The sequence below is a fragment of the Pseudophryne corroboree genome, chromosome 3 (assembly GCF_028390025.1).
Source record: "Pseudophryne corroboree isolate aPseCor3 chromosome 3, aPseCor3.hap2, whole genome shotgun sequence".
Taxonomy (NCBI): domain Eukaryota; kingdom Metazoa; phylum Chordata; class Amphibia; order Anura; family Myobatrachidae; genus Pseudophryne; species Pseudophryne corroboree.
The window spans coordinates 602,259,852-602,285,677 of NC_086446.1; the positions used below are offsets into that span (position 1 = coordinate 602,259,852).

The following is a 25,826-nucleotide window of genomic DNA, read 5'->3' on the forward strand; positions in this document are numbered from 1 at the left end:
ATGTTAAAGACAACTTCTGTGTGTAGTGCATGCATTTTTTGAAATGCTATGCTTTAATTTTGTGGTGTTATAAGTAGGCTGGAGAAATTATTTCATGTGTACAAATACTTATTGTCTTTTTTACTGTTTAAACAGGTATTCTGGAGTGGCCGTTTTGGACTAAATTAGTGGTGGTAGCAATTGGCTTCACTGGAGGACTTTTGTTTATGTATGTACAATGCAAGGTATACGTTCAACTTTGGAAGAGACTAAAAGCTTACAACAGAGTCATCTATGTACAGAACTGTCCCGAAACTTGTAAAAAGAAAATATTTGAAAAAACTGTAATAATTGAGCCAAATCTGGAGAGCAAAGAAGCACTTGGTATTCACCACTCAGACACAAACTCTTCTTACTATACAGAGCCAGAAGACTGCGGAGCGGCTATTCTCCAAGTTTAAATACTGTATCCTTCTAATCTCTTTTCAGGAGATGACTGTTTACCGACTGCAGGCAGGAGTAGATTAATTGTCCTGAAAGATCCCCTTTTTCTGCTTTTGAGTCCGTTGTTACTATATGTATATTTACAAGCAAAAGGTTAGATTTGCAAATGTCACTGATTTATACCTCTTTCAGAAGAACAAATTAAAGACGTTCAGGAGCACAATCAATTACAGGAATATTCTGTGCCTCGCTGAAGATTAATTTTTTGTTTTAATTATCATCAACTGATTATAGCGTCTTCACTCTGTCTTAAATGGTAAAAATGTATAACTGAGGTTGTAAATCTTCATTTTATTTCAAGAACACAAAACAAATAGATGACATACTTTAGCATGTACACTGCCCTTTACATCTATTTTTGGCTCTGGCTTTTTAGAATTCTACTTTACTGACAGTCACAAGAGCATATTGCACTTTTTTGTGTAGAATTTTTTTTTGTAATATCTTTATTGACTAAAAAAAAAAGTGAATTTGTTTTAAAACAGAGAATGTGCTCTGGTGTTTCTAGTATAATTAATGTGTAACCTCTTGCCTTACATACTGTATATACAAAAAATCTTTTCTTCACAACTTTACCATTTTACACATAAGGAAAACTTTCTGCCTTGTTATTTCAGGAAAAAAAATGCATCTGTAAGTAGTTGGAAATTAACATTTTTTCTACCACATGTATTCAAGACTTTTTTACCAACAAAAATGCACAAAATTGGTAGACCTTTCAATTTCTGGTGTAATACTGAATAAAAAATGTAGACCTTTTACTACGTTATAATGTATCTTGCTTATCATTGGGCTTCGTCTTTATCTAAACTAAGGTTACACAGAACTTTTTATTCTTATTTATATTAACTACTTATAGCATGACAAACACTTTATATTACTTTTTTAGTTTATTTTTAATTTATAAATAGACAAACAAGTAGAGTTCTCTAAAGTACTAAAAAAAACATATCCCTCTGCATACATCCTATTAGAGGTAGCGTTATGATGAGTTGGGTACGGGATCCTGACAGGATGCCGGCGGTCAGAATACCGACAGCAGCATCCCAACAGTTAGAGTTCCAACACATTTATACCCCTTGTCCACTAGCTCAAAAAACATGGGTAAATGTACGGGGGGGGGCGCATTTACCCGTGCTTTTTGCTAGTGGAAACGGCTCCCTCTGCAAAAACCCGGATCCAGGAATCCTACCTGGGTAGCTTACCGAGTTCAACCCGGTAAGCTGTGCAGTGTAAACGGAAGCCATGTCGATGCGACACGACTCCCGTTCACAGTGTATGGAAGGGCGGCGCTGGGAGATCCTGTGATCTCCCAGCACCGCCCCTACCGCGTCACCAACCCGGCAATATGCCGGGTTGGTGAGTGTAGTGGAAAAGAGGGCTCTTATGCGGGTCGTAGCCGAGTAGCACCCGTGTCAGGCTCCCGGTTGCGACCCACATCACTAGTGGAAAAGGGGTATCAGTTAAGTAGGCTAACCCTCCCTACCAGCAGCCTAACCCTAACCCTCCTTTCCTGTAGGCTAACTCTAACCCTCCCCCTAGTGCCTAACTCTAATCTCACCCCCCTGCAGCCTAACCCTCCCCGGCATACTTAGTTTCAGGATGCTGACTGCCGGGATTCTGAGCGGTGTCGAGATTCCAGCACTGGTCTTCTGACCGCTGACATCTAGGTCATCGGGATGCCAACTACGTCTCAGTTATGATACATCTAGAAAAAAGAAAATGCAGATGCACACACTAAGAATTCTGATAAGCAAAATAATTATAAGAAACTACAATTTAACATGACAATCATACCACATTAAACATTATATGACAGTGTGACTTGCACCTCCCAACTGCAGCTTAGTACCAACTCACGAGGAACATCAATCCACAACAAAGCACAAATAAAATTATTTAGAGAACAGTCCACAAGCACTGTTAGGTAGATTCTGTGAAGAGTATTCTTGATTCCTCTGTACAGTATTTCCTATATTCTCCACCAAAAAAGAAGAGATGTAGTCAGATGTTACAGAACAACCTCTTCTGTTTAACAGGATTTCGCTGGGACCCTGACAGACCCTGAGGAAGGAAGCGTATTCCGAAACACGTTGGTGATTGAGGACCCTTAGGTTTTGGTTTCCACTGCTACTTAACCATTTGGCTATAGATATACCTGAAATAATCTCCATGTCCCATTTGTGTTTTCCTGAGACATGAATGGTGAGAGGAATTTTGCTCATGGTTCCTTATGGAGTATAGTGTAACAAACCTGTTTTATGAACTGTTTTTATATATTTTTTTTATATGTTATATACAAGAAATTTATATTCTTTGTGGACATTTATGTATGCTAATAAATGTATGAAGAAGAGATTCACAGCTGTCTCCTAATCATTGATACGGGGAAGAAAACACCTTGAAGGTTTACTTGTGGGGTGACGGCACATCTAAAGATCCCTTTTGATGAATATAGGGATCTATTAATTGGTGATTGTCACCCTAAGGGGAATACTGTGGGTTCTGGTTCTTGGATGGTGAGAAAAGTAAAGAAACCTTTTGATGAACGCATCTTATTAAGTTGAGGTGAGTTCAGGGTTCCAGCGAAATCTTGTTAAATAGAAGAGGTTGTTCTGTAACATCTGACTACATCTCTTCTTTCTTGGTGGAGAATATAGGGAATTACTGTACAGAGGAATTAAGAATACTCCTCACAGAATCTACCTAACCCGCTTGTGGACTGCTCTCTAAATAATTTTAGTTGTACCACATGATTCATTCTTTCATGACATGCAATGATAAAATATTAGAATAAACAAAACAAGGAAAATAAGAGTACTTCTAAACCAAGCCTGTTTGTTTTTAAGTGGAAATATATTTTTTTATATTCTCTCTATTGCATGATCTCTATTTAGTTTAAGACATTTCTCCTATCAGACCTAAATTCTTGTGATACATTCAGACTATTTTCCCATCATCTTTTCTTTGGCCAGTGAGGCTGTCTGCAGTCTGAGTCGTTGATTTAAGCACTGGCCAAAAATAACAGCAGTAGCACCAAGGAGACAGATAAATGAGGAATAAATAGGCTTATATTGTATATGGCAAAGGGATAGGAGAGAAAATTACATGAAGCAAGTGGGAAATAGAGAAAATACTAACAAATTATAGAGACCACAATGTTTGAACAGAAGCAAAAATCCTACCAAGCTTGAAGGGGAGGTAAGTGTGACATAATGCAAATACAGTGACCTATGATCTGTTACATGCATTGATAATACAGGTTGAGTCTCCCTTATCCAAAATGCTTGGGACCAGAGGTATTTTGGATATGGGATTTTTCCGTATTTTGGAATAATTGCATACCATAATGAGATATCATGGTGATGGGACCCAAGTCTAAGCACAGAATGCATTTATGTTACATATACACCTTATACACACAGCCTGAAGGTCATTTTAGCCAATATTTTTTTATAACTTTGTGCATTGAACAAAGTGTGTGTACATTCACACAATTCATTTATGTTTCATATACACCTTATACACACAGCCTGAAGGTCATTTAATACAATATTTTTTATAACTTTGTGTATTAAACAAGGTTTGTGTACATTGAGCCATCAGAAAACAAAGATTTCACTATCTCAGTCTCACTCAAAAAAGTCCGTATTTCGGAATATTCCGTATTTCGGATATTTGGATATGGGATACTCAACCTGTACTTATCACATGTTTTTAAACAGTCAACTAATATTAAGAAGTAATTTTCAGTAGTTGCTCATAACCTTTACACCACGCATGTCAAACTCAAAATCCCAACTAGCCCGAATCATCAAGGTCTAAGTCTTATATGGGCCGCAAGAAAAATGAAGAGATAGTATGGTTTTGAGTATCCCTTATCCAAAATGCTTGGGACCAGAAGCATTTTGGGATAACTGATTATTTCGTTTTATGGAATATTTTTATGCCGCCAGTATAGTGCCAGTTACATATAATGTCCCCCACTATAGTGCCAGTTACATATAATGTCCCCCAGTATAATGCCAGTTACACATAATGTCTCCCAGTATTGTGCCATGAATAGAGTCATGGCTGCTGCAGGAGAGGAGGCTGGATTTTGGGCAGGCTTACCACTGCCTGTAGCTCCCACCGGCGCTCATATCAGAATACAGACACAATGTTATGTAGGAAAACTTACAATCAGCCATTTGCAGGATGACGTAACTCACCTCATCTTTGACAGAAAAAAATCTGACGCCCAAGGCGCAAAACACACCTGTGCAGCCACCTGGGAATACAAAGGGCCACTTCACCCCTTATACATACAAACTTAGCAAGACAAATTCCCAAGTTCTGGCGCTAGATGTGGATTCACACAAAATATATATAAATACTTATGTCCGTATTCCTTGAATGGTAGAGATCTTCTGTTTCTTTCGTGATAATTTTTCAACAATGATGTAAGCTCCTGTTCATCTCCAATGGGCCATCATTCATATGAGAAAGAAACAGAAGATACAGAAATCATAGTGTAATATGTCCAATCAATTATTGTGGATGAGTTAGACTATCTCCAGATTAAATACATTTAGTGCGTACCGAACTCACAATCAAAATAAATGAGTTCCACATATAATGGTTTCTTTATCACTGGTGTAGATACTGTCAAATGGTCAGGTAATGGTGCGTACCATACTCACTCTTGATTATGCAATGATCCTCCTATCTGGGTATCTTTGTGGGATGTGACTCCCTCACTCCTCTGCACATATACCGACACCGTGGTAGGATAAAAAATAAGATTTTACTCACCGGTAAATCTATTTCTCGTAGTCCGTAGTGGATGCTGGGGACTCCGTAAGGACCATGGGGAATAGACGGGCTCCGCAGGAGACTGGGCACTCTAAGAAAGATTTAGTACTACTGGTGTGCACTGGCTCCTCCCTCTATGCCCCTCCTCCAGACCTCAGTTAAGGAAACTGTGCCCGGAAGAGCTGACATTACAAGGAAAGGATTTTGGAATCCAGGGTAAGACTCATACCAGCCACACCAATCACACCGTATAACTTGTGATAACATACCCAGTCAACAGTATGAACAACAACAGAGCATCAGACAAACCTGATGCAACCATAACATAACCCTTATGTAAGCAATAACTATATACAAGTATTGCAAAATAAGTCCGCACTTGGGACGGGCGCCCAGCATCCACTATGGACTACGAGAAATAGATTTACCGGTGAGTAAAATCTTACTTTCTCTAACGTCCTAGTGGATGCTGGGGATTCCGTAAGGACCATGGGGATTATACCAAAGCTCCAAAACGGGCGGGAGAGTGCGGATGACTCTGCAGCACCGAATGAGCAAACACAAGGTCCTCCTCAGCCAGGGTATCAAACTTGTAGAACTTTGCAAAAGTGTTTGAACCCGACCAAGTAGCTGCTCGGCAAAGTTGTAATGCCGAGACCCCTCGGGCAGCCGCCCAAGAAGAGCCCACCTTCCTTGTGGAATGGGCTTTTACTGATTTTGGAGGCGGCAAGCCAGCCGCAGAATGAGCCTGCTGAATCGTGTTACAGATCCAGCGAGCAATAGTTTGCTTTGAAGCAGGAGCACCCAGCTTGTTGGATGCAAACAGGATAAACAGCGAGTCAGGTTTCCTGACTCCAGCCGATCTGGCTACATAAATCTTCAAAGCCCTGACTACATCTGGTAACTTGGAATCCTGCAAGTCACGAGTAGCCGCAGGCACCACAATAGGTTGGTTCACATGAAAAGATGACACCACCTTTGGCAGAAATTGCGGACGAGTCCGTAGTTCTGCCCTGTCCATATGGAAAACCAGATAGGGGCTTTTACATGACAAAGCCGCCAATTTTTGACCACTTTCCACGTGAGATATTTTAACTCCACGGTCTTAAGCGGCTCAAACCAGTGAGATTTCAGGAAACAACACCACGTTAAGATCCCAAGGTGCCACTGGTGGCACAAAAAAGGGGCTGAATATGCAGCACTCCCTTTACAAACGTCTGAACTTCAGGTAGAGAAGCTAGTTTTTGTATGAAGAAAATGGATCGGGCCGAAATCTGGACCTTAATGGACCCCAATTCTAGGCCCAAAGTCACTCCCGACTGTAGGAAGTGAAGGAAACGGCCCAGCTGGACTTCCTCTGTAGAGGCATTCCTGGCCTCACACCCAGCAACATATTTTCGCCGTATACGGTGATAATGTTTAACCGTCACATCCTTCCTAGCCCTTATCAGCGTAGGAATAACCTCATCCGGAATCCCTCTTTTCTACTAGGATCCGGCGTCCAACCGCCATGCCGTCAAACGCAGCTGCGGTAAGTCTTGGAACATACAAGGTCCCTGCTGCAACAGATCCTGCCCTAGAGGCAGAGGCCATGGGTCCTCTGTGAGCATTTCTTGCAGCTCTGGATACCAAGTCCTTCTTGGCCAATCCGGAAACAATGAGTATTGTTCTCACTCCTCTTTTCCTTATGATTCTCAGCACCTTGGGTAAGAGAGGAAAAGGAGGAAACACATAAACCGACTGGAACATCCACGGTGTCACCAGTGCGTCTACAGCTATCGCCTGAGAGTCTCTTGACCTGGCGCAATACCTCTGTAGCTTTTTGTTGAGGCGGGATGCCATCATGTCCACCTTTGGCAGTTCCCACCGACCTACAAGCTGCGCGAAGACTTCTTGATGAAGTCCCCACTCTCCCGGGTGGAGGTCGTGCCTGCTGAGGAAGTCTGCTTCCCAGTTGTCCACTCCCGGAATGAACACTGCTGACAGTGCGCTTACGTGATTCTCCGCCCAGCGAAGAATTCTGGTGGCTTCTACCATCGCCACCCTGCTCCTTGTGCCGCCTAGGCGGTTTACATGAGCCACTGCGGTGATATTGTCTGACTGAATCAGAACCGGTTGGTCGCGAAGCAGGGTCTCCGCTTGACTTAGGGCGTTGTATATGGCCCTTAGTTCCAGGATATTGATGTGAAGGCAAGTTTCCTGCCTTGACCACAGCCCTTGGAAATTTCTTCCCTGTGTGACTGCCACCCACCCTCGGAGGCTTGCATCCGTGGTCACCAGGACCCAGTCCTGAATGCCGAATCTGCGACCTTCGAGAAGGTGAGCACTCTGCAGCCACCACAGGAGAGACACCCTGGCTCTGGGGGATAGGGTGATTAACCGATGCATCTGAAGATGTGATCCGGACCACTTGTCCATTAAGTCCCATTGGAAGGTCCTCGCATGGAACCTGCCGAAGGGAATGGCCTCGTATGATGCCACCCTCCTTCCCAGGACCCGAGAGCAGTGATGCACTGACACCTGTTTTGGTTTTAATAGATTCCTGACCAGTGTCACGAGCTCCTGAGCTCTCTCTATCGGGAGATAAACCCTTTTCTGGTCTGTGTCTAGGATCATGCCTAGGAGAGGCAGATGAGCTGTAAGAACCAACTGCGACTTTGGAATATATAGAATCCAGCCGTGTTGCCGTTACACTTCCAGAGAAAGTGATACGCTGTTCAGCAACTGCTCTCTTGATCTCGCTTTTATGAGGAGATCGTCCAAGTACGTAATAATAGTGACACCTTGCTTCCGCAGGAGCACCATCATTTCCGCCATTACCTTGGTGAATATTCTCAAGGCCGTGGAGAGACCAAACGGCAACGTCTGAAATTGGTGATGACAATCCCGTACCGCAATTCTGAGGTACGCCTGATGAGGTGGATAAATGGGGACATGAAGGTATGCATCCTTTATGTCCCGAGTCACCATAAAATCTCCCCCTTTCAGGCTTGCAATAATCGCTCTTAGCGATTCCATCCTGAACTTGAACCTTTTCAGGTATATGTTCAGGGATTTTAAATTCAATATGGGTCCGACCGAACAGTCTGGTTTCGGGACTACAACATGGTCGAATAATAACCCCCTCCTTGTTGAAGGAGGGGAACCTTGACCACCACCTGTTGAAGATACAATTTGTGAATTGCAGTTAACACTGTTTCCCTCTCGTGGGGGGAAGCCGGCAGGGCCGTCGGTGAGGGGGCATCTTCTCAAAGTCCAGCTTGTATCCCTGAGACACAATATCTATTGCCCAGGGATCTAACAGGGAGTGAACCCACTTGTGGCTGAACTTACAAAGGCGTGCCCCCACCGGGCCTAGCTCTGCCTGTGGAGCCCCAGCGACATGCGGTGAATCTTTGTAGAGGCCGGGGAGGACTTCTGTTCCTGGGAACTAGCTGTGTTGTGCAGCTTCTTTCCTCTGCCCCCGCCTCTGGCAAGAAAGGACGCACCTCGGACTTTCTTGTTTCTTTATTCGAAAGGCTGCATTTGATAATGTCGTGCTTTCCTAGGCTGTGCAGGAATATAAGGCAAAATCTCAGAATTACCAGCTATAGCTGTGGAGACCAGGTCCGAGAACCCTTCTCCACACAATCCTCAGCCTTCCATATGCCTCTTAAGTCGGCATCATCTGTCCATTGCACATTCTACAGGACACGTCAAGCAGAAATCGACATAGCTTTGACTCTAGGACCCAGTATACTCATGTCTCTTTGGGCATGTTTTATATATATATATATATATATACCTATTTCTTAAGACAGCATCTTTAATATATATATATATATATATATATATATACATCTATATATATATATATATATCTATATTCATACTAGGGTCTCAATCTCTGCTGATAAGGTACCTGTCCACGCTGCCACAGCGCTATAAACCCATGCCGACACAATCGCCGGTCTGAGTAGTGTACTATAATATGCACGCTATCTGCAGGATCCCTGAGAATAGCTAGTGCTACCTTCTGTGCAAACGTGACACCCTAGGGGAAGATTCCCATCACATCCTGGCCCTAGTGGGGAAAGGATACTGCCTGAGAATTTTTTGTTGGAAGCTGCAGTCTCTTGTCTGGAGATTCCCGCTCTTTTTCCTCATGAGAGAAGGGAAATTTACCTCAGCTTTCTTCCCCTTAACATGTGTACCCTTGTGTCAGGGACAAATGAGTCATCAGTGATATTCAAATCATCTTTTATTACAATAATCATATATTGAATACCTTTCAGCCATTTTGGCTGTAACTTTGCATTATCGTAGTCGACACTGGAGTCAAACTCCGTGTCGATATCAGTGTTTATTATTTTGGATAGTGAGCATTGTGAGACTCTGAAGGTCTCTGTGACATAGGGACAGACATGGGTAGATTTCCTGTCTGTTCTCTAATCTTTTGTGCAATAAATTCACCTCAGCACTTACACATATCCAAACAGGTGTCGGCGTTGTCGACGGAGACACCCTCTCACATATATATTTGCTCTATCTCCTCCTTAGGGGAGCCTTTTACCTTAGACATGTCGACACACACGTACCGACACACCACACACACAGGGGATGCTCTATTTGAAGACAGTTCCCCCACAAGGCCCTTTGGAGAGACAGAGAGAGAGTATGCCAGCACACACCCCAGCGCTATATGACCCAGGAATCACACAGTAACTTAGTGTTAACCCAGTAGCTGCTGTATATACTGTTTTTACGCCAAATTTATGTGCCCCCCCTCTCTTTTTCACCCTCTCTATCGTGCTTCTGCAGGGGAGAGCCCTGGGGAGCTTCCTCTCAGCGGAGCTGTGGAGAGAAAATGGCGCTGGTGAGTGCTGAGGAAGAAGGCCCCGCCCCCTCAGCGGCGGGCTTCTCCCGCAATTTTGTGTAAAATTAATGGCGGGTGCTCATGCATATAACAGTGTCCAACTGTATATTTGCTGCTTTTTTGCCAGGAGGTAATCAATTGCTGCCCAGGGCGACCCCCCCCCCCCTGCGCCCTGCACCCTACAGTGACCGGAGTGTGTGGGTTAGTGTGGGCGCAATGGCGCACAGCTGCAGTGCTGTGCGCTACCTCATATGAAGACAGGAGTCTTCTGCCGCCGATTTTGACGTCTTCTTGCTTCAACCCGCCGGCTTCTGACTTCTGGCTCTGCGAGGGGGGCGGCGGCGCGGCTCCGGGAACGGACGACAAGGTCAGGTCCTGTGTTCGATCCCTCTGGAGCTAATGGTGTCCAGTAGCCTAAGAAGCGCAACCTAGCTGCAGTTAGTAGGTTTGCTTCTCTCCCCTCAGTCCCACGTAGCAGAGAGTCTGTTGCCAGCAGAAGCTCTCTGAAAATAAAAAACCTAACTAAAATACTTTCTTATTAGCAAGCTCAGGAGAGCTCACTAAAATGCACCCAGCTCTGTCCGGGCACAGATTCTAACTGAGGTTTGGAGGAGGGGCATAGAGGGAGGAGCCAGTGCACACCAGTAGTACTAAATCTTTCTTAGAGTGCCCAGTCTCCTGCGGAGCCCGTCTATTTCCCATGGTCCTTACGGAGTCCCCAGCATCCACTAGGACGTTAGAGAAATGACTTTATTGACATAAAAACTATTTACACCAGTGCATATAGGTACATCCAAAATGTTAGAACCGGCTCAGCCGTCGGCCGAAAACAGCACAGGTGTCCCTCTTGTGATTAACATCAGTGCTGTTTTCGGCCGATGGCTGAGCCGGTTCTAACATTTTTGTGTAATACAGAGTGGACAGTACTTGTTGTTTGGATGTACCTATATGCACTGGTGTAAATAGTTTTTATGTCAATAAAGTCATTTTTATCCTACCACGGTAGCGGTATATGTGCAGAGGAGTGAGGCAGTCACATCCCACAAAGATACCCAGATAGGAGGATCATTGCATAATCAAGAGTGAGTATGGTACGCACCATTACCTGACCATTTGACAGTATCTACACCAGTGATAAAGAAACCATTATATGTGGAACTCATTTATTTTGATTGTGAGTTTGGTACGCACTAAATGTATTTAATCTGGAGATAGTCTAACTCATCCACAATAATTGATTGGACATATTACACTATGATTTCTGTATCTTCTGTTTCTTTCTCATATGAATGATGGCCCATTAGAGATGAACAGGAGCTTACATCATTGTTGAAAATTATCACGAAAGAAACAGAAGATCTCTACCATTCAAGGAATACGGACATAAGTATTTATATATATTTTGTGTGAATCCACATCTTGCGCCAGAACTTGGGAATTTGTCTTGCTAAGTAACTCAGCTCATCCTCCAAACATCAGCGACCTCTGGCTGCTGCAAGCCATATATGCAGGAGGACTGGGCAGGAAGAAAGAGGAGGCCAGTGACGCAGCACCTGTATTGAGTGTACTGTGATATAGGCGGAGCTGGCAGAAGAAATCCCACCCAGAACCCAGCCTCCTCTCCTCCTGCAGCAGCCATGACTGGGTAAGATGGGCAGTGCAGACAAGTGGGGCAGACGAGGACGCAGTGTGGGCGGATGGAGGCGAAACACCAGGGACACAGTTCCGCCCCATTCTGGCTCAAGTTAACCTTGCCCCAAAAGAACCCCTGTCAGCGTTGTGGCCCAGTTCCCTGCCAACAGGCCGTTTAAGGAGCCCTGGCCACCGGCCGCAAAAGGATGCGGTAGGGGCGCGAGTTTGACACTCCTTCTTTACACATATATGGGGGGAATTCAAATGTTTGAAAAGTTGGCTGGGTGTCTGTTTTTTCCTGTGTATTAGAAAGGAAAAAACAGACACCCAACTGACTTTTCAATCAATTGAATATCCCCCATAGAGCATTGTTATATGACTAAAAGGGGATACACACATTATAATGTACAGATGGGTCCACATTTATCTTGACCTTTAATAGGATTAACTGAGACTGGCCAGTCGGACTTAATCCCCTGCTGTATTGTTCTCTATTGTATTGCAGCTGAGAACAATAGATGAAGGATTTATGCTAATAAGTTATGTTGTGTCTAGGCGCAGAAAACTAGTCAAGATAACCGTGGACCCATCTGTACTTATGAGGGGCAAGTTAGTTCTCATTTTGATATGTCTCAGACATTTTTGAAACTGTCCAACCACTGGGATGAAGCTATTCCATGGGGAAAAAATAAAAAAAATCTGAATTTGTCCTGGAATGGGAGTTGTCTGATGTTCCCTGTGACATCCTTCTGTAAATGAAATCTATATACTGTATATGGAGAGGTTTTGTTCACCACACCAGATGAGTGTAATTGTTTTTTAGGTATGTAAGCCACTGTACTGACTTGTAACCTGGAATGATAAATCCAGTTTATTATGAAATATTCAACAGTGGTGGTGCTCCTTCAGAGTATACTGTACGTTTAGTTTTATGGAGAAGATAAACCTACCAAAAGAAACCACAGTAGTCCTATATAGGGCACTCACAGACTGATCAAAATACCAATGTAACAAAAAAATACAATAAAGTCCTCTAGGTGTTAAAAATTGTAAAACCTAACTTCCACATGGAATGCTTATACAGAAATAATAAATACCACTTTGAGTCACAGTTTAATTCCGTAATGACGAACCCATAGTTGAAGCAAATGTTGCAGAATACAATATTGATAGAGGCTCTGGGCCTGATTCATGTATGTAAGCAAAGCAAAAAAAAGACAACCATGCTGAACTGCAGGTGGGGCAGATGTACCATGTGCAGAGAGAGTTACAGTTGGGTGGGTTATTTTGTTTCTGTGCATGGTATATACTGGCTACTTTATTTTTACACTGCAATTTAGGTTTCAGTTTGAACACACCCCACCCAAATCTAACTCTCTCTGCACATGATACTTCTGCCCCACCTGCATTGCACATGGTTTTGTCCAGTTGTGGACTTTTTTGCTTTGCTTACAAACCTGAATCAGGCCCTCTCTGTACACTGAAGCAGTAGCAATAAGTTAATATCTTCAATTGCAACAAATGTAATAGTGTAATCAAGATACTATTGATTTGTGATGCTGGTGAAACTTATCAGCCTGAATATTTGGATAATAGCACATTGACAGAAATTAATTGGGTAATTTTGCCTTGTTTTTATGGATTTCTGACATTCTTAAACAATAAAGTAGAGCACTGATGTAATGATACAATAAAATAATATTATATTCTAACTTGTTGGTTTTCAAGATTGTGGCATATCCTTATTGAATATATTAATGAGAAGCAGAAGCTATTTTCTTACTCACTTTAGCACTTATTCACTTGTGCACATTCCACTTTATAATTATCTGTCCATTATGAACTTTTAGGAGCTTACAATAAAAGTTATGTTTTACATTTTGAATGTCTAGAAGACTTTGTTGTAATTATTTGTTACAGTAGTATTTTGATCAGTCCATGAGTGCCCTATATAGGAGTACTGTGGTATATTTTGGTAGCTTTCTGTTCAGTTTTATTCCTTGGTTTACCTCCTTTACATATGTAGTAACTATTACTGTGATGAAATATTGAAATATGGGGATGGGATGATCCAATTAAACATAGGGTACGGTATGTGTTTCTATGTGTGTGTATAGAAGACGGAAAGAACTCTGAGTTAAGGCACTCTTAGGTAGCTTAAAAAACGTTTTCTAAATGTCAAACTTAACTTTAAGGTATATCTAAAATAGAATGAAAACATGTAAATCAAAATATATACACATACGGGAGGCATTCATTTTGCCGGCTGTCGGGAACCCGACTGTCAGGATACTGACGCCGGAATCCCGACATCTGGTGAAATACCGGCGGTCAGAATCCCCACTCAGGTAGTGGTCCACGCCACCACCCAAGGGGGAATATAACCTAAGATCACCACCGGGACCAAATCGTGGAAAGCGGGCACACGTTTGCTGCCGGTATTTCTGCTGGCGGGATCCCGGCATCAGTTTCCTGACCACCGGGATCCCGACAGCCGGCATCTCATACCGAATCCACACATACAATGGTGCTTAGAATATACAAAAGATTATTATAAGATTATTATAAGGTAATAATCCATCCAAAGAATTCTTTACCAAGAGTTTCTCCAATTTCATGGGGATATACAGTAAAACCGAAAAATGGAAAAAAGGGTAATGTTGTGTAGTTTGTTTTTTTATAACCTTTTTGCATCCACTGTGTGCATGCAGGAAAAATAGATTTGTGCAACAAATATCCCCAAAAAGGAGAAATATCATCAGATGTGAACAGCCATTATTTGATATTATAGGGTTTATTTAATTTGTGTCGGATCCTCTCCGACAGTATTCAATTTGCGGGCATTTCCGACAGGTTTAGCCCATTTTTCGATAATGCTGATCCAACTTTTTTTAAAGTCAGATCGGCATTGTCGAAAGCGGCCAAAAGCCTGTTGGAAATGCCCGCAAATCCAACAGAATATGTGGATCTGTGGCTAATCCGCCGATCCATGCGTATTCCGACATGATGGAAAAACGGCAAATGACTTGAATAGGTCGAATCCAGATTCGACCTAAAAAAGTCGGAAAAAGCTGTTTTTCCAACTTGTCGGATTAATTGAATAGACCCCTATGATGTAATCTAGTTACTCTATGACAAAACTTTTTAGAAAAATGATGCTGAGGATTCATAATCTGTACCTCCTATCAGTATTAATAATTTCCTAGCAACTCTCTCATTGACTGTTCAACATCTATGGGAAAGCAACAAAAAGTAGAAGGGAACAGTATAAACTTTGCTGATATTGTCTGTTCTTCCAAAAGGATCACTGCTAGTAAGGATCTTTTGCTCTCCATTACAGCATACGGTGAGCAGCAGAATCCAGAAGTCAGACTTAATGATCGATATCAATACTTCCTTCTATTTTGAAAGTGTTGGTTTACATTTTGATGGTTGACAATATTTGAACATTGAATTCTAACATTCTTGTCTGAAATAAACCTACACATTATATATGCATTAATATCTGCAATGCTGACCTAGCTCATTTTACTCGTATATGTGTTTTTACAGACAAATAACATCTACAAAGAATTTGCTAATACTATGGGATGGACCTATTCAAAGGCAGTGACCAATATTTAGAGAAACTTCTATTGATAAATCATTGACACCAGGGGATACATTTACTAAAGCTTCTAAAACAGTGAATTGGTGATGTTGCCAAAAGCAATCTATCAGATGCTGTCTATCATTTCTCTATTGCCTTTTAGAAAATGATAGACCGCATCTGATTGGTTGCTATGGGCAACATCACCAATTTTGTGTTTTAGAAGCTTTAGTAAATTTACCCCCAGGATTCACCAATAAGGGCTCAATCCCACCAAATATTGTACGCCAGAAGGAGCCTATTAGTTCCACCAGCAAAACTGGTTGGAAAGCTTATATACTTAATGTAATCTGGTGGGCACCATAAACCATTTCTAGGAATACAGCTAGTCCTGACTGCCACCCACATTTGGGACCAATCTTCAAAGAATATTTCTTCTCCTATTTACCCATTTCACTGGTTCCATGGCTCATAACTTGTTTCGTGTTAAGAAATGTGATAGGGGTTGTGTGTTTTGGCTAAAATGCAAATGAACCAAGAGATTGAGCTGTCTGGTAATTACTGAATGAAAGACTATTATCAGTATTATCCATGTCTACATTGGTGCTATAAAGTTTAACTCATAACATTTCCAAATGTGACATTACAAGTGTTCAGAGCTTCATGCAAGTGATAAAATAGTATTAATAATATTTACAAAAAACAGCATCATATAACACAAAAGGATATACTTTTCATTCATATATTGATCAAAATTATCCAACATCACGGGCAATGGGGGTAATTCCAAGTTGATCGCAGCAGGAATTCTGTAACAATTGGGCAAAACCATGTGCACTGCAGGGGGGGCAGATATAACATGTGCAGAGAGAGTTAGATTTGGGTGTGGTGTGTTCAATCTGCAATCTAATTTGCAGTGGAAAAATAAAGCAGCCAATATTTACCCTGCACAGAAATAAAATAACCCACCCAAATCTAACTCTCTCTGCACATGTTATATCTGCCACACCTGCAGTGCACATGGGGGGTCATTCCGAGTTGTTCGTTCGTTATATTTTTCTCGCAACGGAGTGATTAGTCGCTAATGCGCATGCGCAATGTCCGCAGTGCGACTGCGCCAAGTAAATTTGCTATGCAGTTAGGTATTTTACTCACGGCATTACGAGGTTTTTTTCTTTGTTCTGGTGATTGTAATGTGATTGACAGGAAGTGGGTGTTTCTGGGCGGAAACTGGCCGTTTTATGGGTGTGTGCGAAAAAACGCTACCGTTTCTGGGAAAAACGCGGGAGTGGCTGGAGAAACGGAGGAGTGTCTGGCCGAACGCTGGGTGTGTTTGTGACGTCAAACCAGGAACGACAAGCACTGAACTGATCGCAGTTGCCGAGTAAGTCTGGAGCTACTCAGAAACTGCTAAGAAGTGTCTATTCGCAATTTTGCTAATCTTTCGTTCGCAATTTTGATAAGCTAAAATTCACTCCCAGTAGGCGGCGGCTTAGCGTGTGCAAAGCTGCTAAAAGCAGCTTGCGAGCGAACAACTCGGAATGAGGGCCATGGTTTTGCCCAACTGCTAAAAAATTTCCTGCTGCGATCAACTTGGAATTACCCCCAATATGTAATAGCCTGTGATGTGCAGGCTGTTCGGAAATTTCTGTTAGGCTTCCTGTATTTTTAAATCAGCAATAATATACAAGGCAAAACCAGGTCGGTTTTGCCTTGTATATTATAAATGATTGCTGCCTTAAAAATACGGTAAACTCGCAGAAATTCCTGAACAGCCTGCTCCTCGCATGCTATATTACATGTGCCCAACATTTCTTTGTTGGAAAAAGTAAACCTATAGGATTATCATATCATTCAAGGAGAAAATAGGGCTATCAATTAATAAGGAGTTTTCACTACCAATGACTGGTCTTCATCACAGTGTTGTGAATGCTTGCCATGCCGCAATCAAATTCAATTTCTAACAAAATTGAACATTAGTATAAACTTATGAGGCTGGATAAACGTACAAAATTAAAGGGTCTATTGACTAAGTCTTGGAGACAGATAAAGTAGATGAAGAAAGAATTCCAACCAATCATCTACTAACTGCCATTTTTAAAACAGCCTGTAACATGGCAGTTAGAAGCTGATTGGCTAGTACTTTGTATTAATTTATATTAATTTATGTCTGGTGCTACGTACTGAGATGCAATCCTACACAGTGTTCCCATAGTAAAGCATGTTATGTATGTATATATACATGTTATGTTACGTATTACATTATGTATCACCCCTTCATGTTGTTACTTGGTGATGCATTGTAACCGCAAACAATTCCTAGTAAACGTGAGTATACCTGGCCAATAAAGCTGATTCTGAATTCTTATTCTGATTTATCTCTCTCCAATGATTAGTAAATAGACCCCTATATCTAAAAAAAAATAAGAATTTACTCACCGGTAATTCTATTTCTCATAGTCCGTAGTGGATGCTGGGAACTCTGTAAGGACCATGGGGAATAGACGGGCTCCGCAGGAGACTGGGCACTCTAAAGAAAAGATTAGGTACTATCTGGTGTGCACTGGCTCCTCCCTCTATGCCCCTCCTCCAGACCTCAGTTAGGGAAACTGTGCCCGGAAGAGCTGACATTACAAGGAAAGGAAATTTTGAATCCAGGGTAAGACTCATACCAGCCACACCAATCACACCGTACAACTTGTGATAACCTTACCCAGTTAACAGTATGAACAACAACCGAGCCTCACTCAACGGATGGCTCATAACAATAACCCTTAGTTAAGCAATAACTATATACACGTATTGCAGAAAGTCCGCACTTGGGACGGGCGCCCAGCATCCACTACGGACTACGAGAAATAGAATTACCGGTGAGTAAATTCTTATTTTCTCTGACGTCCTAGTGGATGCTGGGAACTCCGTAAGGACCATGGGAATTATACCAAAGTTCCCAAACGGGCGGGAGAGTGCGGATGACTCTGCAGCACCGAATGAGCAAACACAAGGTCCTCCTCAGCCAGGGTATCAAACTTGTAGAACTTTGCAAATGTGTTTGAACCCGACCAAGTAGCCGCTCGGCAAAGCTGTAAAGCCGAGACCCCTCGGGCAGCCGCCCAAGAAGAGCCCACCTTCCTTGTGGAATGGGCTTTCACCGATTTTGGATGCGGCAATCCAGCCGCAGAATGAGCCTGCTGAATCGTGCTACAGATCCAGCGAGCAATAGTTTGCTTTGAAGCAGGAGCACCCAGCTTGTTGGGTGCATGCAAGATAAACAGCGGGTCAGTCTTCCTGACTCCAGCCGTTCTGGAAACATATATTTTCAAAGCCCTGACTACGTCCAGCAACTTGGAGTCCTCCAAATCCTGAGTAGCCGCAGGCACCACAATAGGTTGGTTCAAATGAAACGATGACACCACCTTTGGGAGAAATTGGGGACGAGTCCTCAGTTCTGCCCTGTCCATATGGAAGATCAGATATGGGCTTTTACATGACAAAGCCGCCAACTCCGACACACGCCTAGCTGATGCTAAGGCCAACAGCATGACCACTTTCCACGTGAGATACTTTAGTTCCACGGTCTTAAGTGGCTCAAACCAGTGGGATTTCAGGAAATCCAACACAACGTTAAGATCCCAGGGTGCCACTGGTGGCACAAAAGGGGACTGAATATGCAGCACTCCCTTAACAAATGTCTGAACCTCAGGCAGTGAAGCCAGTTCTCTTTGAAAGAAAATGGATAGGGCCGAAATCTGGACCTTTATGGACCCCAATTTTAGGCCCATAGTCACCCCTGACTGTAGGAAGTGCAGGAAACGACCCAGTTGGAATTCCTCTGTAGGGGCCTTCCTGGCCTCACACCAAGCAACATACTTCCGCCATATACGGTGATAATGCTTTGCTGTCACGTCTTTCCTAGCCTTTATCAGCGTAGGAATAACTTCATCCGGAATGCCTTTTTCCGCTAGGATCCGGCGTTCAACCGCCATGCCGTCAAACGCAGCCGCGGTAAGTCTTGGAACAGACAGGGCCCTTCTTGCAGCAGGTCCTGTCTGAGAGGCAGAGGCCATGGGTCCTCTGTGCGCATTTCTTGCAGTTCCGGGTACCAAGTCCTTCTTGGCCAGTCCGGAACAATGAGTATTGTTCTTATACCTCTCTTTCTTACTATTCTCAGTACTTTTGGTATGAGAGGAAGAGGAGGAAACACATATACCGGCTGGTACACCCACGGTGTCACTAGGGCGTCCACAGCTACCGCCTGAGGGTCCCTTGACCTGGCGCAATATCTTTTTAGCTTTTTGTTGAGGCGGGACGCCATCGTGTCCACCTGTGGCAGTTCCCATCGGTTTGCAATCAGTTGGAAGACTTCTTGATGAAGTCCCCATTCTCCCGGGTGGAGGTCGTGTCTGCTGAGGAAGTCTGCTTCCCAGTTGTCCACTCCCGGAATGAACACTGCTGACAGTGCTTGCACGTGATTCTCCGCCCATCACAGAATCTTTGTGGCTTCCGCCATTGCCATCCTGCTTCTTGTGCCGCCCTGGCGGTTTACATGAGCGACTACCGTGATGTTGTCTGACTGAATCAGCACTGGCCGGTTTTGAAGCAGGGACTCTGCTTGACTCAGGGCGTTGTAAATGGCCCATAATTCCAGTATATTTATGTGTAGAGAAGTCTCCAGACTTGACCACAGCCCTTTGAAGTTTCATCCCTGAGTGACTGCCCCCCATCCTCGGAGGCTTGCATCCGTGGTCACCAGGACCCAGTCCTGAATGCCGAACCTGCGGCCCTCGAGAAGGTGAGCACTCTGCAGCCACCACAGAAGAGACACCCTGGCCCTCGGGGACAGGGTGATCAGCCGATGCATCTGAAGATGCGATCCGGACCACTTGTCCAACAGATCCCACTGAAAAATCCTCGCATGGAACCTGCCGAAGGGAATGGCTTCGTATGAAGCCACCATCTTTCCCAGGACTCGCGTGCAGTGATGCACCGATACCTGTTTTGGTTTCAGGAGGTCCCTGACCAGAGATGCTAATTCCTGGGCTTTCTCCACCGGGAGAAACACCTTCTTCTGGTCTGTGTCCAGAATCATGCCCAGGAAAAGCAGACGCGTCGTAGGAATCAGCTGTGACTTTGGAACATTCAGAATCCAGCCGTGCTGTAGTAACACTTCCTGAGAGAGTGCTACGCTGATCAACAACTGCTCCCTGGACCTCGCCTTTATGAGGAGATCGTCCAAGTACGGGATAATTATAACTCCCTTCTGCCGAAGGAGTATCATCATTTCGGCCATTACCTTGGTAAATATTCTCGGTGCCGTGGACAGGCCAAACGGCAACGTCTGGAATTGGTAATGACAGTCCTGTACCACAAATCTGAGGTACTCCTGGTGAGGTGGGTAAATGGGGACATGCAAGTAAGCATCTTTGATGTCCAGTGATACCATAAAATCCCCCTCTTCCAGGCTTGCAATAACCGCTCTGAGCGATTCCATTTTGAACTTGAATTTCTTTATATAAGTGTTCAAGGATTTTAAATTCAGAATGGGTCTCACCGAACCGTCCGGTTTCGGTACCACAAACATTGTGGAATAGTAACCCCTTCCCTGTTGAAGGAGGGGGACCCTGACAATCACTTGCTGGAGGTACAACTTGTGAATTGCCGCCAGCACTACCTCCCTTTCCATGGGTGAAGCTGGCAAGGCTGATTTGAGGTAACGGCGGGGGGGAGTCGCTTCGAATTCCAGCTTGTATCCATGAGATACAATTTGTATAGCCCAGAGATCCACCTGTGAGCGAATCCACTGGCTGCAGAAGTTTCGGAGACGGGCCCCCACCGCACCTGGCTCCGCCTGTGGAGCCCCAACGTCATGCGGTGGACTTAGTGGAAGCAGGGGAGGACTTTTGTTCCTGGGAACAGGCTGCATGGTGCAGCTTCTTACCTCTACCCCTGCCTCTGGCAAGAAAGGATGCGCCCCTGACCCTCTTGCCTTTTTGGGAACGAAAGGACTGCATTTGATAATACGGTGCTTTCTTAGGCTGTGAGGAAACCTGAGGCAAGAAAGTCGACTTTCCAGCTGTCGCTGTAGACACGAGGTCCGACAGACCGTCCCCAAACAATTCCTCACCCTTATAAGGCAAAACCTCCATGTGTTTTTTAGAATCAGCATCTCCTGTCCATTGCCGAGTCCATAAGACCCTCCTGGCAGAGATGGACATAGCATTAATTCTAGAGCCCAGCAGGCAAATGTCCCTCTGAGCATCCCGCATATATAAGACGACGGCTTTGATATGGCCCAGGGTTAGCAAAACAGTATCTCTGTCGAGGGAATCTATGTCGTCTAACAGAGTATCTGTCCACGCTGCTACAGCACTACACATCCAGGCTGAAGCAATAGCAGGTCTCAGTAGAGTACCAGAGTGTGTATACACTGACTTCAGGATAGCTTCCTGCTTTCTATCCGCAGGCTCCTTAAGGGCGGCCGTATCCTGAGACGGCAGGGCCACCTTTTTAGATAAGCGTGTCAGCGCCTTGTCCACCCTAGGGGATGTTTCCCAACGTAACCTGTCCGTTGGCGGGAAAGGGTACGCCATCAGTAACCTCTTAGAAATCACTAATTTCTTATCAGGGGAACTCCACGCTTCTTCACACAATTCATTTAATTCATCAGATGGGGGAAAAGTCACTGGTTGCTTTTTCTCCCCAAACATATAAACCCTCTTGGGTTACTCTCAGAAATGTGTAATACATCATTCATTGCAATAATCATGTATCGGATGGCCTTGGTCATTTTAGACTGTAAATGTGCCTCATCATCGTCGACACTGGAGTCAGACTCCGTGTCGGCATCTGTGTCAACCATCTGAGATAGAGGGCGTTTATGAGACCCTGACGGTTTCTGAGTCGCCTGGGCAGGCGCGGGCTGAGACCCTGGCTGTCCCAAGGCTGCAGCGTCATCAAACCTTTTATGTAAGGAGTTTACATTGTCATTTAAGACCTTCCACATATCCATCCAATCGGGTGTCGACCCCGACGGGGGTGACACCACACTTATCTGCCCTTGCTCCGCCTCCACGTAACCTTCCTCATCAAACATGTCGACACAGCCGTACTGACACACCGCACACACACAGGGAATGCTCAGACTGAGGACAGGACCCCACAAAGTCCTTTGGGGAGACAGAGAGAGAGTATGACAGCACACACCACAGCGCTATATTACACAGGGATTTTCACTGCTAATAAGTGATTTATCCAATAGCTGCTTTTTTTGTATTATTTGCGCCTAAATTTATGTGCCCCTCCTCTCTTTTTAACCCGTCTTGTACCTGGATACTGCAGGGGAGAGCCTGGGGAGCTGCTTCCAGCGGAGCTGTGAAGAGAAAATGGCGCTGGTGTGCTGAGGACGAAGGCCCCGTCCCCTCAGTGGCGGGCTGCTGTACCGCTTTCCATGTAAAAAAAAAAAAAAAATGGCGGGGGTTTTTACATATATACAGTGATAGACTGTATATATGTATCTTTTTATGCCAAAGGTACTTCAATTGCAGCCCAGGGCGCCCCCCCCCCAGCGCCCTGCACCCTACAGTGACCGGAGTGTGTAAGTGTGCTGGGAGCAATGGCGCACAGCTGCGGTGCTGTGCGCTACCTTAATGTAGACAGGAGTCTTCAGCCGCCGATTTCGTCGTCTTCAAGCTTCTGTTCTTCTGGCTCTGCAAGGGGGACGGCGGCGCGGCTCCGGGAACGGACGATCGAGGACAGGTGCCTGTGTTCGAACCCTCTGGAGCTAATGGTGTCCAGTAGCCTAAGAAGCACAAACTAGCTGCAAGCAGGTAGGTTTGCTTCTCTCCCCTTAGTCCCACGTAGCAGTGAGTCTGTTGCCAGCAGAAGCTCACTGAAAATAAAAAACCTAATAAATACTTTCTTTACTAGTAAGCTCAGGAGAGCCTTCTAGGAGCACCCAGCTCTGGCCGGGCACAGATTCTTACCGAGGTCTGGAGGAGGGGCATAGAGGGAGGAGCCAGTGCACACCAGATAGTACCTATTCTTTTCTTTAGAGTGCCCAGTCTCCTGCGGAGCCTGTCTATTCCCCATGGTCCTTACGGAGTTCCCAGCATCCACTAGGACGTCAGAGAAATTGTCCTTAACCTAGTCCACTGTCATACACATAGTGTACAAATGGACAACATTTTACATCTTTATTACTCTCCACAGGGGTGGTCATCCAATAAAAATAACTTCAAGACATAATGTAGGCGATCACAAAGAACACTCATGTTGGTTTTAACATTTATATTTATATAGCACCAGCGGATTCTGTTGTACTTTATAATTGGGAACAAAAGAGTAATAAAACAAAGCCTGTTAAAAAACAGAAAGAAAGACCGAAAGAGAGGTGAGCAGGCCCTACTCACAAGCTTACAATGTATAGGATAACAGGTGTTTAATATATAGATGCCCCCTAATGCATACTGGTTTAGACAGATTGCAAGCGTATATAATCCAGTCACACAGAAATGCTGATCTAGGAGCATAGGCTTGTGTGAGTGTACAGCAGTATGAGAATAGATGCAAGTTTTGTGTGAATTATGTATAGGGGAGGTGTCAGTGTCTGTATTTGAGTTTGTATATGGCTGGAGGCCATATGATGAAGCTTGGATGCTAAATAAGGTTTCTCCACATAGATGGTAAAATGGAACTTTGTTTATTGAACACGTATAAAAAAAGATATCTGATAAGGAACAAGGTACAGTCTCTGATTACCACCGGGGCTGGAGAATATGATCAACACAGGTGACTGCGTATAGTGCCCAGCAATGCATACTTCTCTGTGGTAGCAACAGTCTGTATGAAAACAGGAGCCAATGTATATTAGTTGACACGATGATAATTCTCAGCAGCAGGTAGTGTGTCAGCAGGATGGAGCAGTGCTGGAGGTAACCAGGGGTAGACTGGAGTCTCTGAAGCGTTTAACAGTTATGACTGATCTTTGCTGTAACATCGCTCAGGAACTGTAGGGAGCGCTTAGTAGAGTTCTGGAATTCGGAGTGTTACAGCTGCACACTGGAGAGTGTATGGAGAAGCTTATAAATGACAGGTACACACTGGAGAATAGAAGGAGAGTTTGTAGGCAGGCTAGCACTGACAGTGTCTCTGGTATTACTGAAGTCTGTAATGATTCCACCAGTGCAGAATGGTTGTTGGTGCAATTAGGATTCCACAGATGGCTGTGAATAGCACTAACTGGTTTCACAGGTGCTTGACGATATACAGGTTCACACAGAAGATTGAATGGCGCTAGCAGAACTGTCTGACACTTAGAAGCATACAGCATGGACTAATTCACTTGAAGGGAACAAAGCTTAACACAGGTGAATGATGTATAGCACGACTGACTGGAATTTAGAGCATATAGAGCAATGCACATGAGACACTAGATAGAGCTCAGCAGGACTGGCTAGCACTGGAAAAATATACAGCTTTACATATTAGTCCTGAATGGTGCATAGCAGGACTGGCTGGAACGTGAAGCATTCCACAATATACAGGAGACTATAAGTAGTGCTCAGCAGGACTAGCTAGCTTTGGAGAAACAACAGTTTATGGAACACACGGCATTGTGGAGCCAAACTTTGGATACTGCAGACTGGAACTAGCAGGCAGGATACAGCAGAAGCTATTCTGGCAATAAGTAGTGGTCAGGGAGAGACATATAGGGAGCACTGGCTGCTGATAGGTCTCTGGGCTGAAATTGGTTGAGCAGTGGTCAGCTAGCTGACAGTCTAGGTGAGTGATGCATTGCCATGAAGTGACAGTGCCTGGTGTAGAAACAGGCTTTACCAGTCTGACATATGACAGGAGGTAATTGGGTAGAGTAGTTTATAGAGGTTACATGGGTGCTTCTTAAATTAAATAATCTGAAGAGGTGTGTTTTCAGGTAACACTTGAAGATTTGGAAAGTAGAAGAAAGTCTTCTTGTGTGTGGGAGGGCATTCCATAGAATGGGTGCAACCTGAAAAACATTCTGTAACCATGAATGAGAGCAGATAACAAGTAAAGCGCTATATGTTAGTGTAGTTTTGCTGATGTTTTTGCAGTGACTGATGTGAGGTATGGATGTATTCTGGATATGTTTCTTAGATGCTTGTAACAGAATTGTCATACAGATTGAATGTAGGGAACAAAGCACAGTCCTGAGTCAAGTATGACGCCTCGGCAGTGTGCGTGTGGTGTATGATTTGTGATGTTGAGAATAGAGATATCAGGTCTGTAACTTCTGTTAAAAATAATCAGAAAAAAAACACCTGCGCCCCACACAACAAAAGGCTGCTGGAACATGATGTGATTTTCACTCATCACAAATAACATAGTAAATAATAAACAATAGTTATTGCGCTCTTCTATGAAGGTATATACAAACCATTAAAAAAAAACAATCTTTAAAAATAAAAACAATAATAATGATAAATGTCCATTTGG

The 25,826-nt window shown here is 43.9% G+C and overlaps 1 protein-coding gene and 1 long non-coding RNA gene across 7 annotated transcripts in view; one reads left to right on the forward strand and one right to left on the reverse strand.

Annotated features, from left to right (window-relative positions):
* The window catches only part of MARCHF8 (membrane associated ring-CH-type finger 8), a 493,920-nt gene extending 492,665 nt beyond the window's left edge, over positions 1-1,255 (forward strand). For all 5 annotated transcript variants that reach the window (XM_063961500.1, XM_063961501.1, XM_063961499.1 and 2 more), the window contains one exon: positions 136-1,255. In XM_063961500.1, the coding sequence (XP_063817570.1) occupies positions 136-440 (305 nt within the window). In that variant the 3' untranslated portion in view covers positions 441-1,255. The remainder of the gene's footprint in view (positions 1-135) is intronic.
* LOC135056404 (uncharacterized) overlaps positions 1-25,826 on the reverse strand; it is a 124,125-nt gene that overhangs the window by 18,029 nt on the left and 80,270 nt on the right. For both annotated transcript variants that reach the window (XR_010243973.1, XR_010243974.1), the window contains exon 2: positions 2,075-2,191. This is a non-coding gene — a long non-coding RNA (uncharacterized LOC135056404). The remainder of the gene's footprint in view (positions 1-2,074; positions 2,192-25,826) is intronic.